The sequence below is a fragment of the Ambystoma mexicanum genome, chromosome 5p (genome assembly GCF_040938575.1).
Source record: "Ambystoma mexicanum isolate Mex_15411 chromosome 5p, UKY_AmexF1_1, whole genome shotgun sequence".
Lineage (NCBI taxonomy): Eukaryota > Metazoa > Chordata > Amphibia > Caudata > Ambystomatidae > Ambystoma > Ambystoma mexicanum.
The window spans coordinates 241,804,031-241,822,259 of NC_090930.1; the positions used below are offsets into that span (position 1 = coordinate 241,804,031).

General features: G+C 42.6%; 1 protein-coding gene across 4 annotated transcripts in view; it reads left to right on the forward strand.

Moving 5' to 3' along the window:
• Positions 1 to 18,229, forward strand: part of TENM1 (teneurin transmembrane protein 1) — a 2,006,416-nt gene that overhangs the window by 1,149,290 nt on the left and 838,897 nt on the right. For all 4 annotated transcript variants that reach the window (XM_069612654.1, XM_069612656.1, XM_069612655.1 and 1 more), the window contains one exon: positions 15,717 to 15,916. In XM_069612654.1, coding sequence (XP_069468755.1) covers positions 15,717 to 15,916 — 200 coding nt within the window. The remainder of the gene's footprint in view (positions 1 to 15,716; positions 15,917 to 18,229) is intronic.

Consider the following 18,229-nt stretch of genomic DNA (forward strand, 5'->3'; position numbering starts at 1 on the left):
TTTATGCAGTCAGACATAGTGAATATCCAGGTATAAAAGCTGCAAAGGGACGAGTAAGGTAACATAATTCTTCTCACAATTAGTTGCTTTATGTCTGTTTGACAACAACGAGGCTGGGGTGATAGATTACATACCATGTTTAAAATATCTTAAGAAGGTCATCAGAATGCCCACCAATCACCACTGGCAGACTGCACCTCCCAGGCTTGCAGTTGCCTTTTGCCAATTTTTATAATGAATGCCACCCTCCTATTCTACCTGCCTAAAACCTGTCTCTCTGTTTGATCCCCTCCCCTGCATGCACTATCAATACAATGTCAAAACTACCTTCTGTCTACTACCCTTACAGTGCATCTGGTACATTTGCCCAAATTGCTTTGTCAAATGTGCTGATGCCCTCCTTGTACAGGTCAACATTATAAAAATACCACTAACTTAAAGAAATATACAAGTTCTCAACTTTGGCTTTTGGGAGAAATCCTGGTTTTAATCATCAATCACAGTCTTATTTATCCCTGCTTGCGCATTTGCACTGAAATATTCAATGTTTTTGTTTCTCTGTTAAAGCATTCTCTTTAATTGAATTGTCTATTATCAGTGGATAGCATTTGAACTGTATGGTTTATTGTCATTGCGTCGAATGCAATAGCATTGAATGCCATACCAGAGAAAATAAAGCATTGAAATAAAAGCATTGAACGTATTTTTTCATGTTTTTATTTTTTAATGAGGGGCCCCCCATCCCACCTTTTTTTTAACCTTTCAAATCCATTTTAATTAAACCAAACCCTTTACCTTTAGGAAAAAAAGCATTTGATGCTTTTTTTTCTTCAATGTTTTTTTTTCTCTGGTATGGTATTCAATGCTATTTCATTCGATGCAATGACCAGATACCGAACTGTATTTAGGCATTTATGTATGTGCGTATGCATCCATGTGTATATGTTGGCATGGGATTTATAAAGTTCCCAGGTCCAACTTGGTCCCTTTCTCCCTGCCACCTCTCTTTCTACCTGTGGCGTTCCCCAGTGCTCTATCCTCTTGCCCTGGTTTTTCAACCTCTACTTTGCCCCTTTTGACTCACCTGATCTCTACATTCGCTAACTTTCAGTGTAATGTGGATGACACTCAGCTTTGCTTCAGGCTCCCCTCAGCCTACTCTCCTCTTTCGCTCATTCCTGACTGTCTATCAACGATTCAGGATTGGTGCACCTCAAACGATCTCTGCCTTACTACCAGTAGGACAGAGATCCTTCTCATTTGGAGCCCTGCCCCCGATTTCCCACTTTCACTCTGGCTGCCCACCTTGGGCCCTCTTCCTTCGCCTTCCTGTGAGGCAATAAACCTTGGTGTCATCTTTGACTCCACTCTCTCTTTCTCTCTTCACATCTCTGACGTCACCAAGAAGTCCAACTACCAGCTGCACCTCCTCAAAGGGACACTTCCCTTTCTTACTTTCCCCCAGAAGCTCACTGTCTCCAGAGCCCTGGTTCTCTCTAGTCTGGAATACTGCAACAGCCTCTTTCTCAATCTGCCTTTCTCTACTGTCCGCCCCCTCTACAACTAATCCAGCACAGGACTGCAAGACTTTTCCTTGGCCTCAAGTCCAGGGACCATATCTTTCCATCCCTGAAATCTCTCCACTGGCTCCCGTTGGCTGCAAGGATCCAGTTCAAGACCCTTGCCAGTGTCCACAGGGCTTTCTAGGGCCAGGGCCCTGCTACATCCAATGCTGTCTTCCAAAATACCGTCCTTCTCCAGCCCTTCAAACAAGCTGCCTCCAACTCTCTAACGGTTAGACATATCTCCAGGCAGAGAGTGGGGGGGTAGATCTCTCTCCTCTGCAGGTGCATCCCTCTGGAATGGCCTCCCTGCTCCTCTCCAACTTGAGCCGGACCACCTGAAGTTCTGGAAGCAGCTCAAAATGTTCCTCTTCTCTGCTTTCACTCTCCTCTCCCCTGCTGACCTACCTGACCTACCTGCCTGCTGTACCAACTGGTTGCTTGGCTACCCTCAGAGTCTCACTGGGGACCAGGCTCATTCTTGATCAGTCACCCTTGCACTGCCTCCGGGCCTACCATGCGCTTAGGGGCTGTAACTCGAACCCTACAGTCTCTTGTTCTCCTTGCACTACCCAAAGCTGTGCTGCCCTGGCTGCACTTACTCAGAGCATTGCTGCCCTGTTTTCCCCTCCCTCTGCCTTGCAATCCCTCCCTTTCCCCTTGCACTTCTCGTTCCTGCACTTGCACGATCTGAATGACACAAGGACTATCCTCCCACCCTTGCCTTGTCACGCCTAGAAACACTTGTGTACAGGCGCGTTATAAATGACTTATCATATGATATCATAGCACACACCTAGCCAGGAAGCAGTAGGGTAAAATGCTGACAAACAGCACTATGCCAATGGTCATTAGTGTCCTTAAATGTCTTTCAAAATGAAAATGCCTTAAACACTGTAAATGTGCAAACCAGTTTTAATGCTGGTGTCTGTCACAGCCGACACATGTTTCGACCTAGGGTCCTCCTCAAGGCAATTTCTTTCATCAATCGATTTCCCTATTAATGGTATTTGCTGGAAATCTTCTAGTAATGGCTTCAATTTTCTGCCACTTTTCTAAAAGTCAGGACTCTACTTGCAATTCAATGGACAGACGCCTGCCTTCAGTCTGGAAGGATTATTTGCACGAACCGAGTGGTATTATTGCTCCCCAAATGGTGTAGCTGTATATTCAATCCTGTGTTACTTTTCCTTCAAATGAATCAGATTGTTGTTTTCCGAATCGTATTAATGGTTCTAATATCTCATTGAGTTCCGCCTGTTAAGTACTTGAAGGTCCCAATACCTAAATTCACAGTATACCAGTCCTCTGGCTAATTCCCGCATGGCTGCGTGTCCGTGCTAGGAAGTAACTGTGCATAGGGGATGCACTGGCAGGTGTAGGGGTAGCAGAAATATTTGGAATGTGTAGGGGGAGCAGGGAATGGGGGATCTTCTAAGGGGGGTGAAGTAGTTTCAGTGTGGCAATCCGCGATTGGCAAGATATTCTTCGGACGGAGGGGACCAATTTATATATATTGTAAATAAGACCGGGTTCTTGGTGCTTTGGCTCTTGCAGTTCTTTGCTTCCAATCTGGAGATGTTCTGGCTTCTGGTGGTGTGTTTCCTGCATAGATGGTGAGTTTCTTGGCCGGATTGTAGTGGCTTTCTAGGTGGCGCAGGCTGACTTGCACAGGTTGACTGCTGGAAGTGGTAGCTATTACAGCTCATTGAGCATGGGAGTGCAGTCGAATTGCCTGTGTTCGTGCTGAGGCATGCTGCCTCATGCTGGACGGCTTTCAGATGCCTGGTGAGACATGAAACTCCTGCGAGTATGGAGTTTCCAGCGCATTTTAATCTCTAGAGATGCACCTCGTTCAGTGTTTACTGGCTTACTAAAATAAACACATTTCCCAAATAAATGAAAATATGTTGAGACATGAGAAGCTGAGCATGGCCATTCATGGGCAGGTCTTTTAATGGCCCGACTTGTACACGGTGTGACTGCATAGAGTGATGATGCATGCACGTGGGATGGCAGTGTGGCACAATGCTGACGGTGACACCTGTCTGTGTGTCAGTCAATTCCAGCGTTAAGATGCGTTGTGATGAATGAACCAATACCCGCTCCCTCATGAACCTTGTTTCCCATAACCTCAGGAGGATAGCTCAGGGGCAACGTGTTCGCCTTGGCGACACAGAGCAACACAGGTTCGATCCGCTGGTCCGTGCTTAGAAACCTCTGGGTATTAATCGCGTTATAAATAACCTATCATAGCACATCATAACCTGTGCTTATAGAAGAATAAAAGAGACACTTAGCTGCAAACAGAACTATAGTGTGTTTCCTAGGATCAACATACAAGGCATAGATAAAAAGCACGTACTGGCCAACATGATCCATTCAGGAGGCGCAAGTCCAGTCTTGGCTTTAGCTTTGCATTCTGGTACTTTTAGTCCCAGATTTGCCCATTATAAACATAGGACATCAGCCACAGAATGCAAAGTTAACACCAGGACTGGACCAGTGTCTTCCTCGTATGGAATCCATGCTGTTGGCATGTGAGATCAAATATGAACCTCTGTAGTTTAATATGTTCCCTTTATATCAAGGGGCTGCAGGAGCAAATCTCAGATCTGGCTTGCAGTGCATGAAATGAAGCCCTGTGCATGAAGCCCTGTGCAAGTGTGAAGAAATCACACTGCTCTATCAGTGCGTGTGTGTCTGTCTGTGACGATGATAAGTTCCCAAAACTCAGGCAAACTCCCCATCAACAGCGGGGGCATCGACTTGCTGTCAGGCCCCTGCAAAGCATGGCTATTTTGGGTGAGCCAGACCGATCTTGGCACAGGCTCTGGCATGCAACATTTTAGACCCTGAGACGCGAACCATAAAATCAATGTGCAGTGAGTTTAACTGATATTGAAAATGGTATAAGAAATTGCACATGAGGAGTCGCAATAAGCAATATCAATAAAAGGGCAATAAACCTGGAGGAAACAATCTCATAGACTCGTGTTCACTTTCCTTAAAGGATTCATATGAACAATTACTGTGAACTTCATATGGAACCCATGTGAGCGGATATCGGGCGCGATCGGCAGACTCCCCCGCCTGCGCCACGCGTTATTGAATCGCTTAATCAATATGGTTCCTGAACTGCAAAAGGCCCCCTGAAGCATGCAAGGGCATTCATTTTGAAAATAAATTGACTGTGTTCACTGAAAAGTGAAACCTAGAAATGTATGAAGATATTTAAGTCCCGATGTTAAGTTTGCTTGTAACCCTTTACTCCTAAGAAAACTGTCTTTATTGATGGTACAGTGTTTGGCCAAGGTCAAACAGCATTACATGCAATTTACACTGTTGCAGTGCAGTTCTGTATCTGCATATTCAGTGGGGCAAAAATTGCCCCAGTGCAAATATGTCTTGCAGCACGGCCATTGCTTTATCTCTGTGGGGTCTGTGGTCTCTGAGTATCTAGCCATGGGGTCTGTGAGTCTAACGAGTGGGCCGCCGGCCCCTGTCATGTTTGACAGGGTCTTCTCACCCCAGAATGGCCTGGAAACTGCATTGTTCAGGAGTTTGGCATGGCCAGCGGGTGGTGAAAATGGCATGACTGACTTTCCGCATCCTACATGCTGCCTGAGAAACGCCAGCGGGTCCTGCCAGTCATGCAGTGGGTGGTACACAGGACGCAAGTGATTCTAGGACATTGATGGTCTAGCAGCCCACTCCGGATTTACTTTGCCTCCTGGTATGATGTGAAAAGTGGTACTGCCCCTGTTCCTTTAGGTTCAGAGTGGGCCTCTGAGATTCTGTAACCACAAAGAAAGCCCCATCCGTAGAGCTGCTTTCTAGTGATTGATGTGAAAAGGTATCCTAACCCAGGACCTTTTCTTTCATGTTGGATTCCCTCAATTTGCAAACCTACATTTTACTTCCAAATACCGGGTTTTGTATGCAGTTTCAATGCAACATAGGGTTTTCTTCCCCTTGCTTGATTAGGTATATTGGTGTGTTCTCATTGGCTAACATCCACCTACAATTCTTGTATCTCAGCGGCATTAATCAAAAGCAGTCCAATAGAAAGGTATCATTTGACTGCATCTGGGTCTATAAAATTGCACGGCACAGACAGTACCAAGTAGTTCAAGATAATAATGAACCTGAAACACAGGCGGTATCAACTGTGTGAGCCAAACGCTGCCTAATGTAACACGTAGAGATGAGATTTCACAGGCCAGGTATCATAAATATGAAGGGCTTGCTCAGTGGATAATGTATGGCTTCTACACTAAGTGCCTCATTACGAGTTGGCAGTGTGGGCAAAATTGATAGGAATGTGGTGGTAATTCCATTGCTGCTGTATTACTGCCTCATCCCGCTCCACCGAACTATGAGATTGGTGTCTGGGTGGAAGATTTAGCTCCAGCAAATAGCTGGAAGAGAATCCAGCACCATACCACCAATTGACGGCGGAATTACCGCAGCTAAACTGCTGGCAGGGTTAGTTCCCTCAGAAAACAAATGGGCAGTAACACCGCCATGCTGCCACTTGTAATCAGGCAGTCATTTTGCCAGACCAAGTGGTGGTAACGAAAACAGAATTTGACAGTAGTTTGGCAGATTTACCGCCAAACTGGTAATGAGACTCTCAGTAGGCACCCTAGATCTAATCTCCCTTAGTTTACAGTAACACTCAACAATTCTGGGCAAGAAATAGGTGGTTTTATCAAAGTTCACATTTATTTAAAGAACTGAATGAAATGTGCTCTCCAGTCTTCATGTCACACAATTACAGACAAATTGTCCTGCCTGCTTGAATATCACTATTTCTCACTCCCATATATCCATTTATATAATGAAATCATGATATGTTAATTTCTGAATAGCAATAGGCATCCTTTACTAAATGATCCTGTTTATTAGCTAGTGTGTTCAAATTCTTTACATCCAAAACATTTCCAAATTACATAACAAGTTACATTTACAAATGATAGAATGTCATCAATGACATTTGTGATGTTATTTTTGATGTCCTGGGTGTTAGGCTTAACAGTGCACGGTGGTGGCGCGAGTTATGGTTGCTTAGCTTACCATAACTGGCGAATTTCAGGATTTTCGGTTTTACTTGGAACCATAACGTCCCTTTAACAAAGTTTTTTCCCTGAATTTCATAGGTTTTTAGTTGCGCAACTTAACCATAACGTCCCGTTAACAAAGTTTTTTTACTGAATATATATATATATATATATATATATATATATATATATATATATATATATATATATATTCATCCAAAACTAACGTTGTGCAAATTACTGCTCTTGCAATTGTTGCACAATTTTCCCTAGACCCAAATGGCCTAATCAGAGTTAATAGTTTCATATAACATGCAATAAATGAGATCAGATAATTGACGTGAGCTTTCATAGTCAAATGCTGATCCAGATAGGCCACCAGCGTTTTCACCTTGGCAAAGTCTTCAGTCCACAGGCAGCAATCACACAGTGCTAATAGGTCTGTCCTAGCTTGCTGATCTTATGGACTGTACCAGTGACCATGAGCTATGTCTTAGCATTGCTAAGTGCAAGCCCATTTAACATTATCCACTGCTGTATTAGATCATAAACCATATTAATGTCCTCAAGATCTTTCTGATTGACTCCTGACAGAGGAATTAGACACTATGTGCCATCAGCATAATTGATATAATTAATCCCTCTGTCATCCAGCAGCTCGAATAGGGGCCAGGTGAAGATGATATATAGTATTGGTAATAGACAAGATCCTCGAGGCACATTGCATTCAATGTTGCTTCGATTCGCATCAGCATTGCCACGATAAACTCTATCAGATCGATTTGTGAAGAAAGACTTAATCCAAGCAGTTGCCGAAAATGAAACAGCTGTTTTTTGCAAGAGACTCTCAGTTAACAGGGAGTGATCGACCAAATCAAACGCAGCAGACAGATCAAGCAACATCAGCATAACAGACTACTCTTTGCCCATGTGTTGCACTATGCTCGATTTCAAATCCGGAAGTGCTGATTCAGTCCCAAGGGCTGCACGGGCAAGGGCTGCACGGAAGCCAGATTTCCTTTTGCCCATTAGATTGTTTCAAGTAAGGTATTCCTGAATCTGCAAATAGGCAACCCGGTCAAGAATCTTAAGGAGGAATGGCACATTAGTTATCTGTCTATAATTAGCTGGTATAGGATATTCAATTGGAAGTTAGGATAGCCTCATCTGCCACCTTCACAAATAGGTTTACTAAGTGCTCAATAAAAAAGTCCCCTCTGGAAAACTAACATACTCATATCTGGTAAACCATTAAACTGGCCTTCAGTGCCTATTCCTAAATATTAGATTGGCAAACAGATTGTGGTCATAAGGCTTTGTATCTATGGACATTCCTAATCTGCTAGACCAACACTGCACCTTTTATATAGGCTTAGGTTATCTTGGACTCTTTCCTGTCACATCATGTAACATTAACACACATATTTTTACCCTCACTGTGAGTGCTGGGACTACTTAACATTTCCACTGTCATGCTAAAGGCTCTGATCTGTGAGACATTCCACGCTGGTTGTGTCCAATATATGCCAGCATTGACACTGTAAACCAGTTTCTTTCTCTTGGTGCCCAATAAATGCTATGAAGCACTGGGTTGGGGGGGTCATGCAAAGGTTGTAGCCAGCACGTTTGCTCGTCTAGCCCTTCCACTGATAATAAGACACAGTGAGAGAAAAACAAATGAACGAAACATTGGCAAGAAAAGAAGAAAGGAGTAGGTGTTGTAGCCGAATGGAAAACCTTGTAAGCACAGGACGTGATTCATAAAGATGTTTCGATGAATAAAGAACCTTTTACCTCGAACAGTAAAATGTACTCACTATAGGTTCTTTGTGTATCAACCCCTATAATTAACACTTGAGCATTCTAGGGGTGTGTGTCACATAAGAGATTTAAGTGAATACAGACATGTTTGATTGTGTGGCATGAGAAGGGCGTACAAGTGCTAACGATATTTTGGAGTGGAATGCAAATGCTGTGAAGGTTTTTGGAACATATTTTCATGCATTCTGGTCTGACCCAGAATAAGCTTATGCAAGGGAAAAGGCGCACCAGATCAGAGCACACGTATAACCAGTACAGTTACCATTGCTGTGAACCAGTGCAATTTACAGCGTGTTTCTGACAGCAGGAAGGATGTGGGTCGTCTTGCCACGTGCATTGTGCGTGACGATTCGCCCCAATGTGCATGTGTACACATGGTGCTGCCTTGCCTCTGCCCTGCACTGTGTCGTACCACTGAACGTTTTAGCAGGCTGCTTTTCCTTGTGCTCAGGGGCATTTCGCAGAAGGCACCCTAACCTCATCCCTTTTCTCTTTTTCCCCCCATGTGGGAACTCCTTCATAGTACATCTCTTTTTATTGTTTGTAAAACAGTTCTTTTAAGTATGTTTGTGTTGAGGTAACTCCAACCTATTTGAAATGTCCACTCATCAGCTCATTTCATTTTTCCAGTTGATTTAATTTGTGAAAAAAACTATGAGGCCGATTCACAAAGTTACTGACTTAATCTGGGGGTTTGTTTGTTTGTTTATTTATTTGTAGCGCACACCAGACTCGAATGTATCAGGGCGCGGGAACAAGAAAGCTTTAGGCTTACAACTTGCTTATAGTTACATAGGTTACAAAGACAAAAATGCAGATTAGTACGAATACAGCAAGGTAATACATATGCATTACACATAAATATTCAATACAAAGTGACTGATCCAGTCGCAAAGCAGTTACTCTGAGTCAGTCGGGCTTACTTGGGTAAGAGATAGCTATTCATAGTAACCTCTTTGTGAATCATATGGCCCACTCTAGGTGTACATTAGAGAATAAGGAAAGCATAGTCAGGAATCATTTTCTATGCATTAAATAAAAATAATAACACTGGCATACTGCGAATACAGTTTTAGAGCACTAGCTAACCAATTGTATTATTAACCATGTTGTGCTAGTCCATTTATCCACCTGCCGCGCTGAGAGTAGAGTGAAGGGCTCAGTCGACCCAACCAGGGAATCAAACCCATTACACAGGCACTGTCCTATTCTCAAATGAGGATGTCGCGTTTCAGCCATCCCGCAGCTTTCACAAAGGTCGCCCCATAGCTGGAGATAAGGCATTGATCTGATTTCTGTAAAAAATCAAAAACCTGAATGCCGAGAGGCAGGCATACAGTACCTATATACTGCCCAAGATCAATAATACTGAGCTCATTTACATTTAATGCATTTAGACACTGGCGGGAAAAAAAGTCTCTATTTAGGCAATTAGGCGCCCATTGTGTGATATTGGGGATCAAATATTGGTGGAACTACATTGTCTTGGTGCCACTAAGGAGCCGGCCGTGCGGATTTAATTGTGTGCGGAGGAGTGTGATCCTAGGGTTTAACATTGGAAGCCTATAGGGTGCAGTTCCCTCTACACCAGCCAGCTAGGTCTAATTGGCAATGCTTCACTGGGAAACCACCGTGCTAGCATGAGATTGCACAGACCCTTGAACAGGCTTCAGATGTTCTTTTGTATATGACCATATAATGGGCTTTTTACAAGACATGAAGGTTAGGAGGCTTTGTTGCTAACCCTATCAAGCATTTAGATACAATGAGTAAAGCTCTTCCCGCACAGCTGCAGAATCCTTGCAGAATCTTGGATCCTCTTTTGTGACGAGAAGTTCTTTATTATACATAGAGAAATGTATTCATTCTGAAATTCAACAATATTGGCAAAGGGGATCTGCTTGCATACCCAGATTCCACTCAAACACATACAATATAACATCTGCTTGTGTTTATGAAGAATCTTATAACCATTTGTTACGGCACTTCAGCAATCTCAACAGTTTTCTGCATAGAAGGCTCTGCAAAAAAAAGGTTTGAGTTATAATCTAGAAATCCGAAATCTCCATGTGATAATTAAGGGATAAAACATGTGCAGACAGTATGTCCCTGGGGTATAGGCCGGAGTCCAAGTTATACGAGTTTATCATAAGGTCTTGGTGCAATGAATGCGTGGGAAAGATTGTCTTTAAGTGTTTTATTGAGTTTAGAACTCTAGCATAATGTCTTGTACGTTAATAGTATTAATTTTTTTCAGTCGACAAATGGCATGACACGATGGCCCTTTCGACAGTAAAAAAAAAAAAAAAGATGCCCCTCATTTCTATTGGTGGTTGTGGGGGCGGGATTGCAGCCACAGGGATGAAGGTCTGGCAAGGAGAGGCAGGAGTGGGAAAGGGGCGGGCTCACGTGGGTAGTGGGGACATGCATTGTGAAGTCAAAGGTTCAACCGTATAGAACAAGGTCTGCGAGGCGGTGAGGCAGCACTACACACACATGTTTCAAGGACACGGATTGCAGTCGACAAGCCTTGCATTCTGAGCCAGCTGATTGGCTGTCTGCACCATCATGGGTGTTGACATCAGTTACTGAACTGAACAAAAGTGATATGGTTATGCTGGTACACGTGAACAGTAGTGGATTGCAGGCTCCAAGTGAGAGTAACGTCACTTTGTGTGATCCAGCCACCTGGTTGGCCAATGGTACTTCCCTGGGTGTGAGTATCCAGTAAAGTGACTGCACAAAACATGTTAGTAAACTTTTGAGTATTGAACACGCGTATTTCAATAAGTACGCGTGTTAATTATGAATTGGTTAACTAACAGGTCTAGCGTGAGCATGCATTAGATGGAATATCAAAGTGCATGGTGTACTGGCCATGTTTTTATTTCTCTTTCACTTTGCTCTGTTCAGTTGAAAGCACTGTCACATGCACTGAAAAACACAGATTCTCCCAGAGAGAGAGCGAGAGAGTGCCTTGTTAAAAGTAATTTTGCTAGGAAATTGCATTGCTGTTTCTTGACTGCAGACACAGGTTTTCTATTGTATCACTGTCTACTTCTGAAATAAAAACTTTGAAATGAAGTCAATATCAGGAGTTATTGTGAACATGCTAATGGTCGGCCAGCAATCATCGCCATGTGCAAATAAGAGATACCACCAAAGTTGTGCTGCTTTCTTCAAAGGGTAAATAAAGCAGTGGCTTTTTACCTGCTGTACTTGCTGGCCGGGCCTTTTGAATTCAGGGGCCTAAAATCCGAGCATGACATGAATGATGGCTTTAAGCTCACATAGGAGAAACCGTTCTGAAGTTCCGATCCCGTCAGTTCACTGGATGAGGTATACAGCGATTTAGCATTCTAGAAATGGACCTGCCAGGCAAACATTATGTATATGCTTTGAAACAAACAAAAATACTACACGTTTTTGTTATGGAAAACAAACAAACTCTTTATCAGGGCAATCATTACTTCTACCTCTGTATTTAGATTGATATAATACATGAGCGGATAAAATTAGAGAAATTGTTTTTATTTGTTATTTTAATGCCATGTTGGAAATAAGCAAATGCATGTATTGATGAATTTGGTCAGATTTTTGTCAGCTGAGGTAAGGAGTTGAAAGCATATCTAGCAAAAAATAATCTCCAATTCAGAAGCTGGCAAACTAAAAACACTGGAGGCCACTGGAAAATAGTTAATCTGGACAAGTAAGGTGATTGTCAATGAAAAAATACAAACTGTCTCCAATCAGGCAAATATATGGTTAAGATTTGAGGAAAATCTTTCAAGTCTGTACAAAAATGATCACAGAATATATCCCTTACGTGTGTGAGACATTGCCCTGCACTGTTTTCTCTTTATGCAAAATCCTTCCACTAGAATTTGCTGGAAGCTACACTGGCAGGTAATTAAGGCGGTCAGACTTTTGGCTGAATTTTGTGAGGCAATTAAGAGTCTATCTGGCAACATGCTTGCCCAGGTCTTTATGGAGTGGGCTCCTACAGATATATGGTTGGTTAGAGCCATTCCACTCAGTCAAAACTCCTAAATTGTAAAACTGAGATAATTGAGATACACTATGAAAGCTAAAAAACAGAAGAAAGGATTTTTGAACAGTCTGAATACTTGTTTTGTAATTTATCACTACAGTAGCAGCGTATCCTTAGGTGAGATGATTTAAGACTGACTGAGGAACTCTAAGATCTTGGCCGAGTCAACATATCAAGAATCATGACTATTCCCAATAACTCTTAGTACTCCTGTGAGATATTGACTGTCATCATTCATAAAGACCAACCAGATGAAAATGAACATCTTAACAATGTATGTATAAATACAGTTTGTGCGCTACCTGTCTATATGAACAGAAAACAATTGAGATTTTACAACTCAGCAATCAATACCTTAAGTGAGGACAATGGATTGCTAGATTGGGGGAGCCCATGCTTGTTAAACCTCATAATATAACAGGATTAGCTCTCCACAATTTACAATGGTGCGATATAATTGAAAAACAATACATTGATTATTTACCTTCTGGATATGCTGAAATTAGTAATTAACTGGTTAATGTTAGACCTGCCTCGGTATTTTTTGACCCAGCATACTTTCAGCATATCCTCTACTGAACATTAAACATCTATGCTCGTGATTGGAGCAGCATAATAAAGCACTTCACAATACAGGAAATTCACTTTTATACTGGTCTAAATATGACGTGTATTTCTTTAGCTATATGTGGACCATATTATCATAATATGCGTCATATTCAACATTTATGCACTGGGATAGCTCTCTTTTGGTCCAGCTAGAGGAACCTTTTTAGCATTTAAGGTTTCCAAACAAAATGTAATCCGCCCAGTAAACCCCTTTTTAAAAGGAAATATTTGAACATGATACCCTATTAGGTGTTTGTGAGAAGAGGAGCTATCTACTCCCAAGTTAGGTCTATTCGGTATACAGTGTTCTGCGCATGTTGTATGGTGAGGTATTACAAGTGCTTTTGGAACTTGGTTGATGGGGAACAGCACGATGCAATTTATTGTCACGGAGTCTAAACATACATATGTTTACACATGTTTAAATACAAATTGATAATGTCCTGCAGCAGGCACATTGTGCCACGTCAAATATCAACAAATGATATGCAAATGTGGCACCCACTTGCCCTACATGCTCAGATCTCACTTTCTTATATCAGGAAATGTCTCAAAGCTATGACATTCTATGCTCAGAAAATGCAAACAAAATATTAATCTCAACCTATTCTAAATGTAACACATCTTGATTGCTTACCTAACTGTGCACTGTACTCAAAGGATGAATTGTTTTTCAAAAAGCTCTCTTGTTAGAATGAAGCCGGTCCCTTGCGAAACGGACCTAGTACATCACCTCAAATGTTGTCTTAGAGAGGGCCCTACTGCAATCTACGGGTAGGGCAAGTCAATCACAAGCAATCTGCAGAACACTGGTTGACTCTCTGACTGCAGACATGTTAAGCCATGTTGGGCCACATTACAACTTGCCAGTCCGGAAAGAACGTTACCGGTCAGCTTGCTGGTACCGTTGTTTCCGGACTGGCAAACTACGAGTTCTGCAGGCGGTTACCCTCCCGCCCGGCAGGTCTGACCTGGCGGGAGGAACGGCACCCGCTTGCAGACCTTGATGGTAGCACCGGCACAATTCTGAATGGTAGCCGGTGCTAGCGCCCTCCCCATTCCCATTGAGTCCAATGGGGCTCAAATGGGAATGGGGAGTCATTTTTACTGGCGCCCCTGGGCATTATACCGGGGCTGTAATAACCCAGTAATTGCCCATTGCCAGGCGCCAGAAAGAAAAAATTACTTTTTACCGGCACGGCTACCGCCGGACTCATGATAAGGCCCATTGTGTTAAGTCAGAGCCAGGGTGCTGAAGAATATTGGTTTGAGCCATGGGTAAATTATGCATATTTTTCCTCGAGTTGCTACTTTTGTTTCAGAAATCTGGAAGTGCAATGCTTGTGACACAATAACCGATTTGTGACTATTGTTTATGCTGGTGGACAAAACAGCATTGAAACATTAAAAAAAAGGTAGATTAGGTGCTTTAAATGATTGACAGGTTCACCAGTTTCATCCTAAATACAAGTGACTTAATCCATCCAGACTACCCCACATCCTATCCTTCATCCAAATCTTCGTATCCTGTTCTGAAAACATTGCAACAACATTTTCACCTCCTCTAATTGACATGTGTTAGGTGCTCTGGGGCTCTGTGGGATTGTCCAGTGCCATATAAAGGTGTAAATAAAATTTAAATAATATATCATGTCAAAATTAAATACATCAATTCAACTAATAAGGTACACTGGCAGTTAATGATTGTAAACACTCAAAGCATGTGACTCAGTTGGAATCATAATGGATTCATTGCCAGCACACAGAAATCCACTGATAATCCAGTACAGCTTCTCATGATTATTTGGTCATAGAATTGCATTAACATCTTAGCATCGGCTAGTGATGATGTTGGGATACTCGCAGCAGTTGTGAAACAGGAAGAAGTTGCATTATACTATAAAGGCTTAAGGGTCCAATTCATGGGATTTTGTGCACGGTTCAAAGTGACTTGGAACTGCTGAAAAGCGACTTTGCACTGCCGACACAAACCCCGATTCATGGAACTGTGCAGAGTGTGTTTTTGCAGTGCAGAGTCTGTGCAAAGTCCTTTTGCACAGCAAAAATGAATATGGAAGACTTTGCACGGACTTTGCACTGCAGAAATGCACGTTGCACAGTTCCATGAATCAGGGTGCCTGTTGGCAGTGCAAAGTCACTTTTCAGCAGCAGTGCAAAGTCACTTTGAACGGTGCAAAGAATCCCATGAGTCGGGCCCTTAAGCTCTTCCTGATAAGCATCCGAGCTTCCATACATTTATCATTTTGCTCTGGCAGGCCATGAGTGCCCAGACTTGCCAGATGAACTCCTCTATGGGAAATAAGTGTGCATTGCATGGTTGCCAATATGATTCACAATTAGGGATGTGTAATCCAGATCTCCTATTTTGTTTGAATACTGCTTCTGCTGAGATTGTCTCTTTAGTATGTTGTTGATGGTGAGTCATTTGAACACGTGTTCTCTATTTACTCCTCGGGTGCATTTTGTCAGAGCATATCAATGCAGTAGTGCGCTTTAGTCAATCTGACTCCTAAATGTAAAAATAGATATTACACTCAACATGTTTCAACTGTTGTTGGCTAACCGTGTTTGTATTTTTTTACAAAACAGTACATCAAAGAGGGAAAGCCATAGATACAGGAGAAGTCGACATTGGAACAAAGGTGATGCAGGCGATACCACCAGGATTATTTTGGCGTTTTCAAATTACTATCCACCACCCTCGCTACGTGAAATTCAATATTTCCCTACCAAAGGACTCTCTGCTGGGAATTTATGGGAGAATGAACATGCCACCTACACATACTCAGGTATGGATGCTCAGTTCACGTTAACATTTCATTTTCATTCACTGAGGCAATGTGTAGGGATATGCTTGTTGTACACTGTATTTCAATGACTGCTCATGCAGAGCAATTTGAAATTTCATTTGATATTTATGTGTTTTGATTTGTTTATGCGTTGTCAGCAAAATATGGGATTCAATGAGATGTTATCATGATATCAATGTCAAACCAGACATAGGGCCTCATTACACGGACGGCGGTAAGGGTTAACGGTCACCGTTAATGGCAACGGTGACCGTTAACCCTTACCGCCGTACTACGAGGTCCCTTTGCGGGTTGGAGGATTTAACACCTGCTTCTTGCAGGCGTTAAAATCCAACCCGCTAAGGGACCTCGGAGCTAATTACGGCACCGCAAAATTGCGGTGGCGTAATTAGCGCCTTCCCCATTTCCATAGAGCCCTATGGGGCAGAAATGGGAATGGGGAAGGGCAATGGCGGAAAGGGGATTTACCGCCCCTCCAACCTTGGAATGGGGCGGTCAATCCCCTTTCCGCCAAGGCGGTGCCGGTATTTTACCGGCATGAGCCATGGCGCTAATAGCGCCATGGCTCACCGCCTACCGTGTAATGAGGCCCATAGTCTCTGATCCTAAATATTCTTGCATAAACAATATCCTCTTTATGCGATGATATAGAATTGTCAAAAAATGAAATATCCTGCCTTCCCCTTCAGAGATTTTTGCAAATGTTGATGTTATTTTTTATTTGCATATTATTATAGCCCAGCTAACAACATTGAGAAGTGTTGATCTTGCTGATTTTTGGGAACAATATCTTTTCAAAGTTCGAGAAAAGATGCCTAGTTTTTGTCTAGCATTCCCAGCTTGCCTGACGGGGGATTTTATTATGTTTTGGAAGCTCGGTATTAGAAAATATCCTTTTCGGTGCAGTTTGTAACCGCTGGATCTACAGGATAGCATGTTTTGTAGTGTATTTATTTCGCATCTGTGGTGCTTACACCCAAGGCCATGACAGCAGTTAGACACGTGGGAAAAGATGTGCATAGATGTGCAGATGTGATGAACTAGATGATGAAAAACCAATTGAGGAGCAGGAAAGAAAACCACCAGATTTAAGAGAAAGCTCGATAGAAATAAAATGCACTGTGAACTAATATGTTTTCGTGAAGCGAATGAAAAAGGAGAGAATCATGCCATAATGTCCCAGCAAAAAAAAGTGAGGACAGACACAGCCTTGTGATTAACAGATCTATGCCATTGCAGCTGGTAAAGCAGGCAAGCCGAGGCAGGAGACTCCATGTGTCATCAACTGCAGCTGAAAACAGCAGCAGTAGAAACGTGCTAAGCAGCAGCTCCCAAGGTGTGCACCAGCACCTAGAGTGCACTCCGGTGGAATTGCTCAGGCACGCAATTGAAGAGCCCAGGCTGCAGGGGCATCTTTAGTAAAGCAACTGGACAATCCATCTCTGGACACCGGCGTCAGCGGCCACTGAAAGATGTCTGTCACTTTCAGCTTCACCCTTTGCACTACTTACCACCATTTATTTTCTGTACCAACCCCAAACAAGCACAGCTTTTGGGGGAACACACATTCATGCCTCAAACATCAGTGGGCATGGTCTCCACTCAATGCCCGGGAGCACTGTGGCCAGGTCCATCGGGACAACACATGTGGTGACAGTAGCCCCAGTGAAAGGGCAGCACCCAACAGAGGTGAGAAGAGTGTAACAGATGCAGGTGTTGCAATGGAGGAGAGGAGGAATGCTCCATGCGCTTCACAGCTGCACTGGGACAATCTGGAGGAGGAAGTGCTACAGAGGGAGGGAACAAACTGCTTCACCCCAGCAGCCCCTCTGCCCCAATCTCTACAGTCACCACTAGGGATGGGCTTACATGTGTGCATATGTTTTTTTTTTCTTCCTTAAACTGCACAAGTGCAAGCGTAAGACACAACAATTTAAAGTTATCCATATCTTGATTTCTTCAAGGTAGACTTTACTGCCTGGTCTTGTAATTCTGTCATTCTAACAGAAGGCCTTGTGTGAATTACAAAGAACATGGCTGCTGTTGTTTATCTGCTTGGATTCTCCTGTTTTTCCCATATTTTAATGCTTTTATTTAGCATGCATGTGAACGCTATAAAGGGGTCTTATAGACATATACAAATACAAACATCTATTCATCTGAAATACACTAAAAAGAACAATACAATCTAATGGAAATTAACACATCATCACCAAATATACAAATCTTCAATTATCTTAAAAATCCCTTAATTTACTTTCACAATATTGTATATCAGGTTACGATAATTGT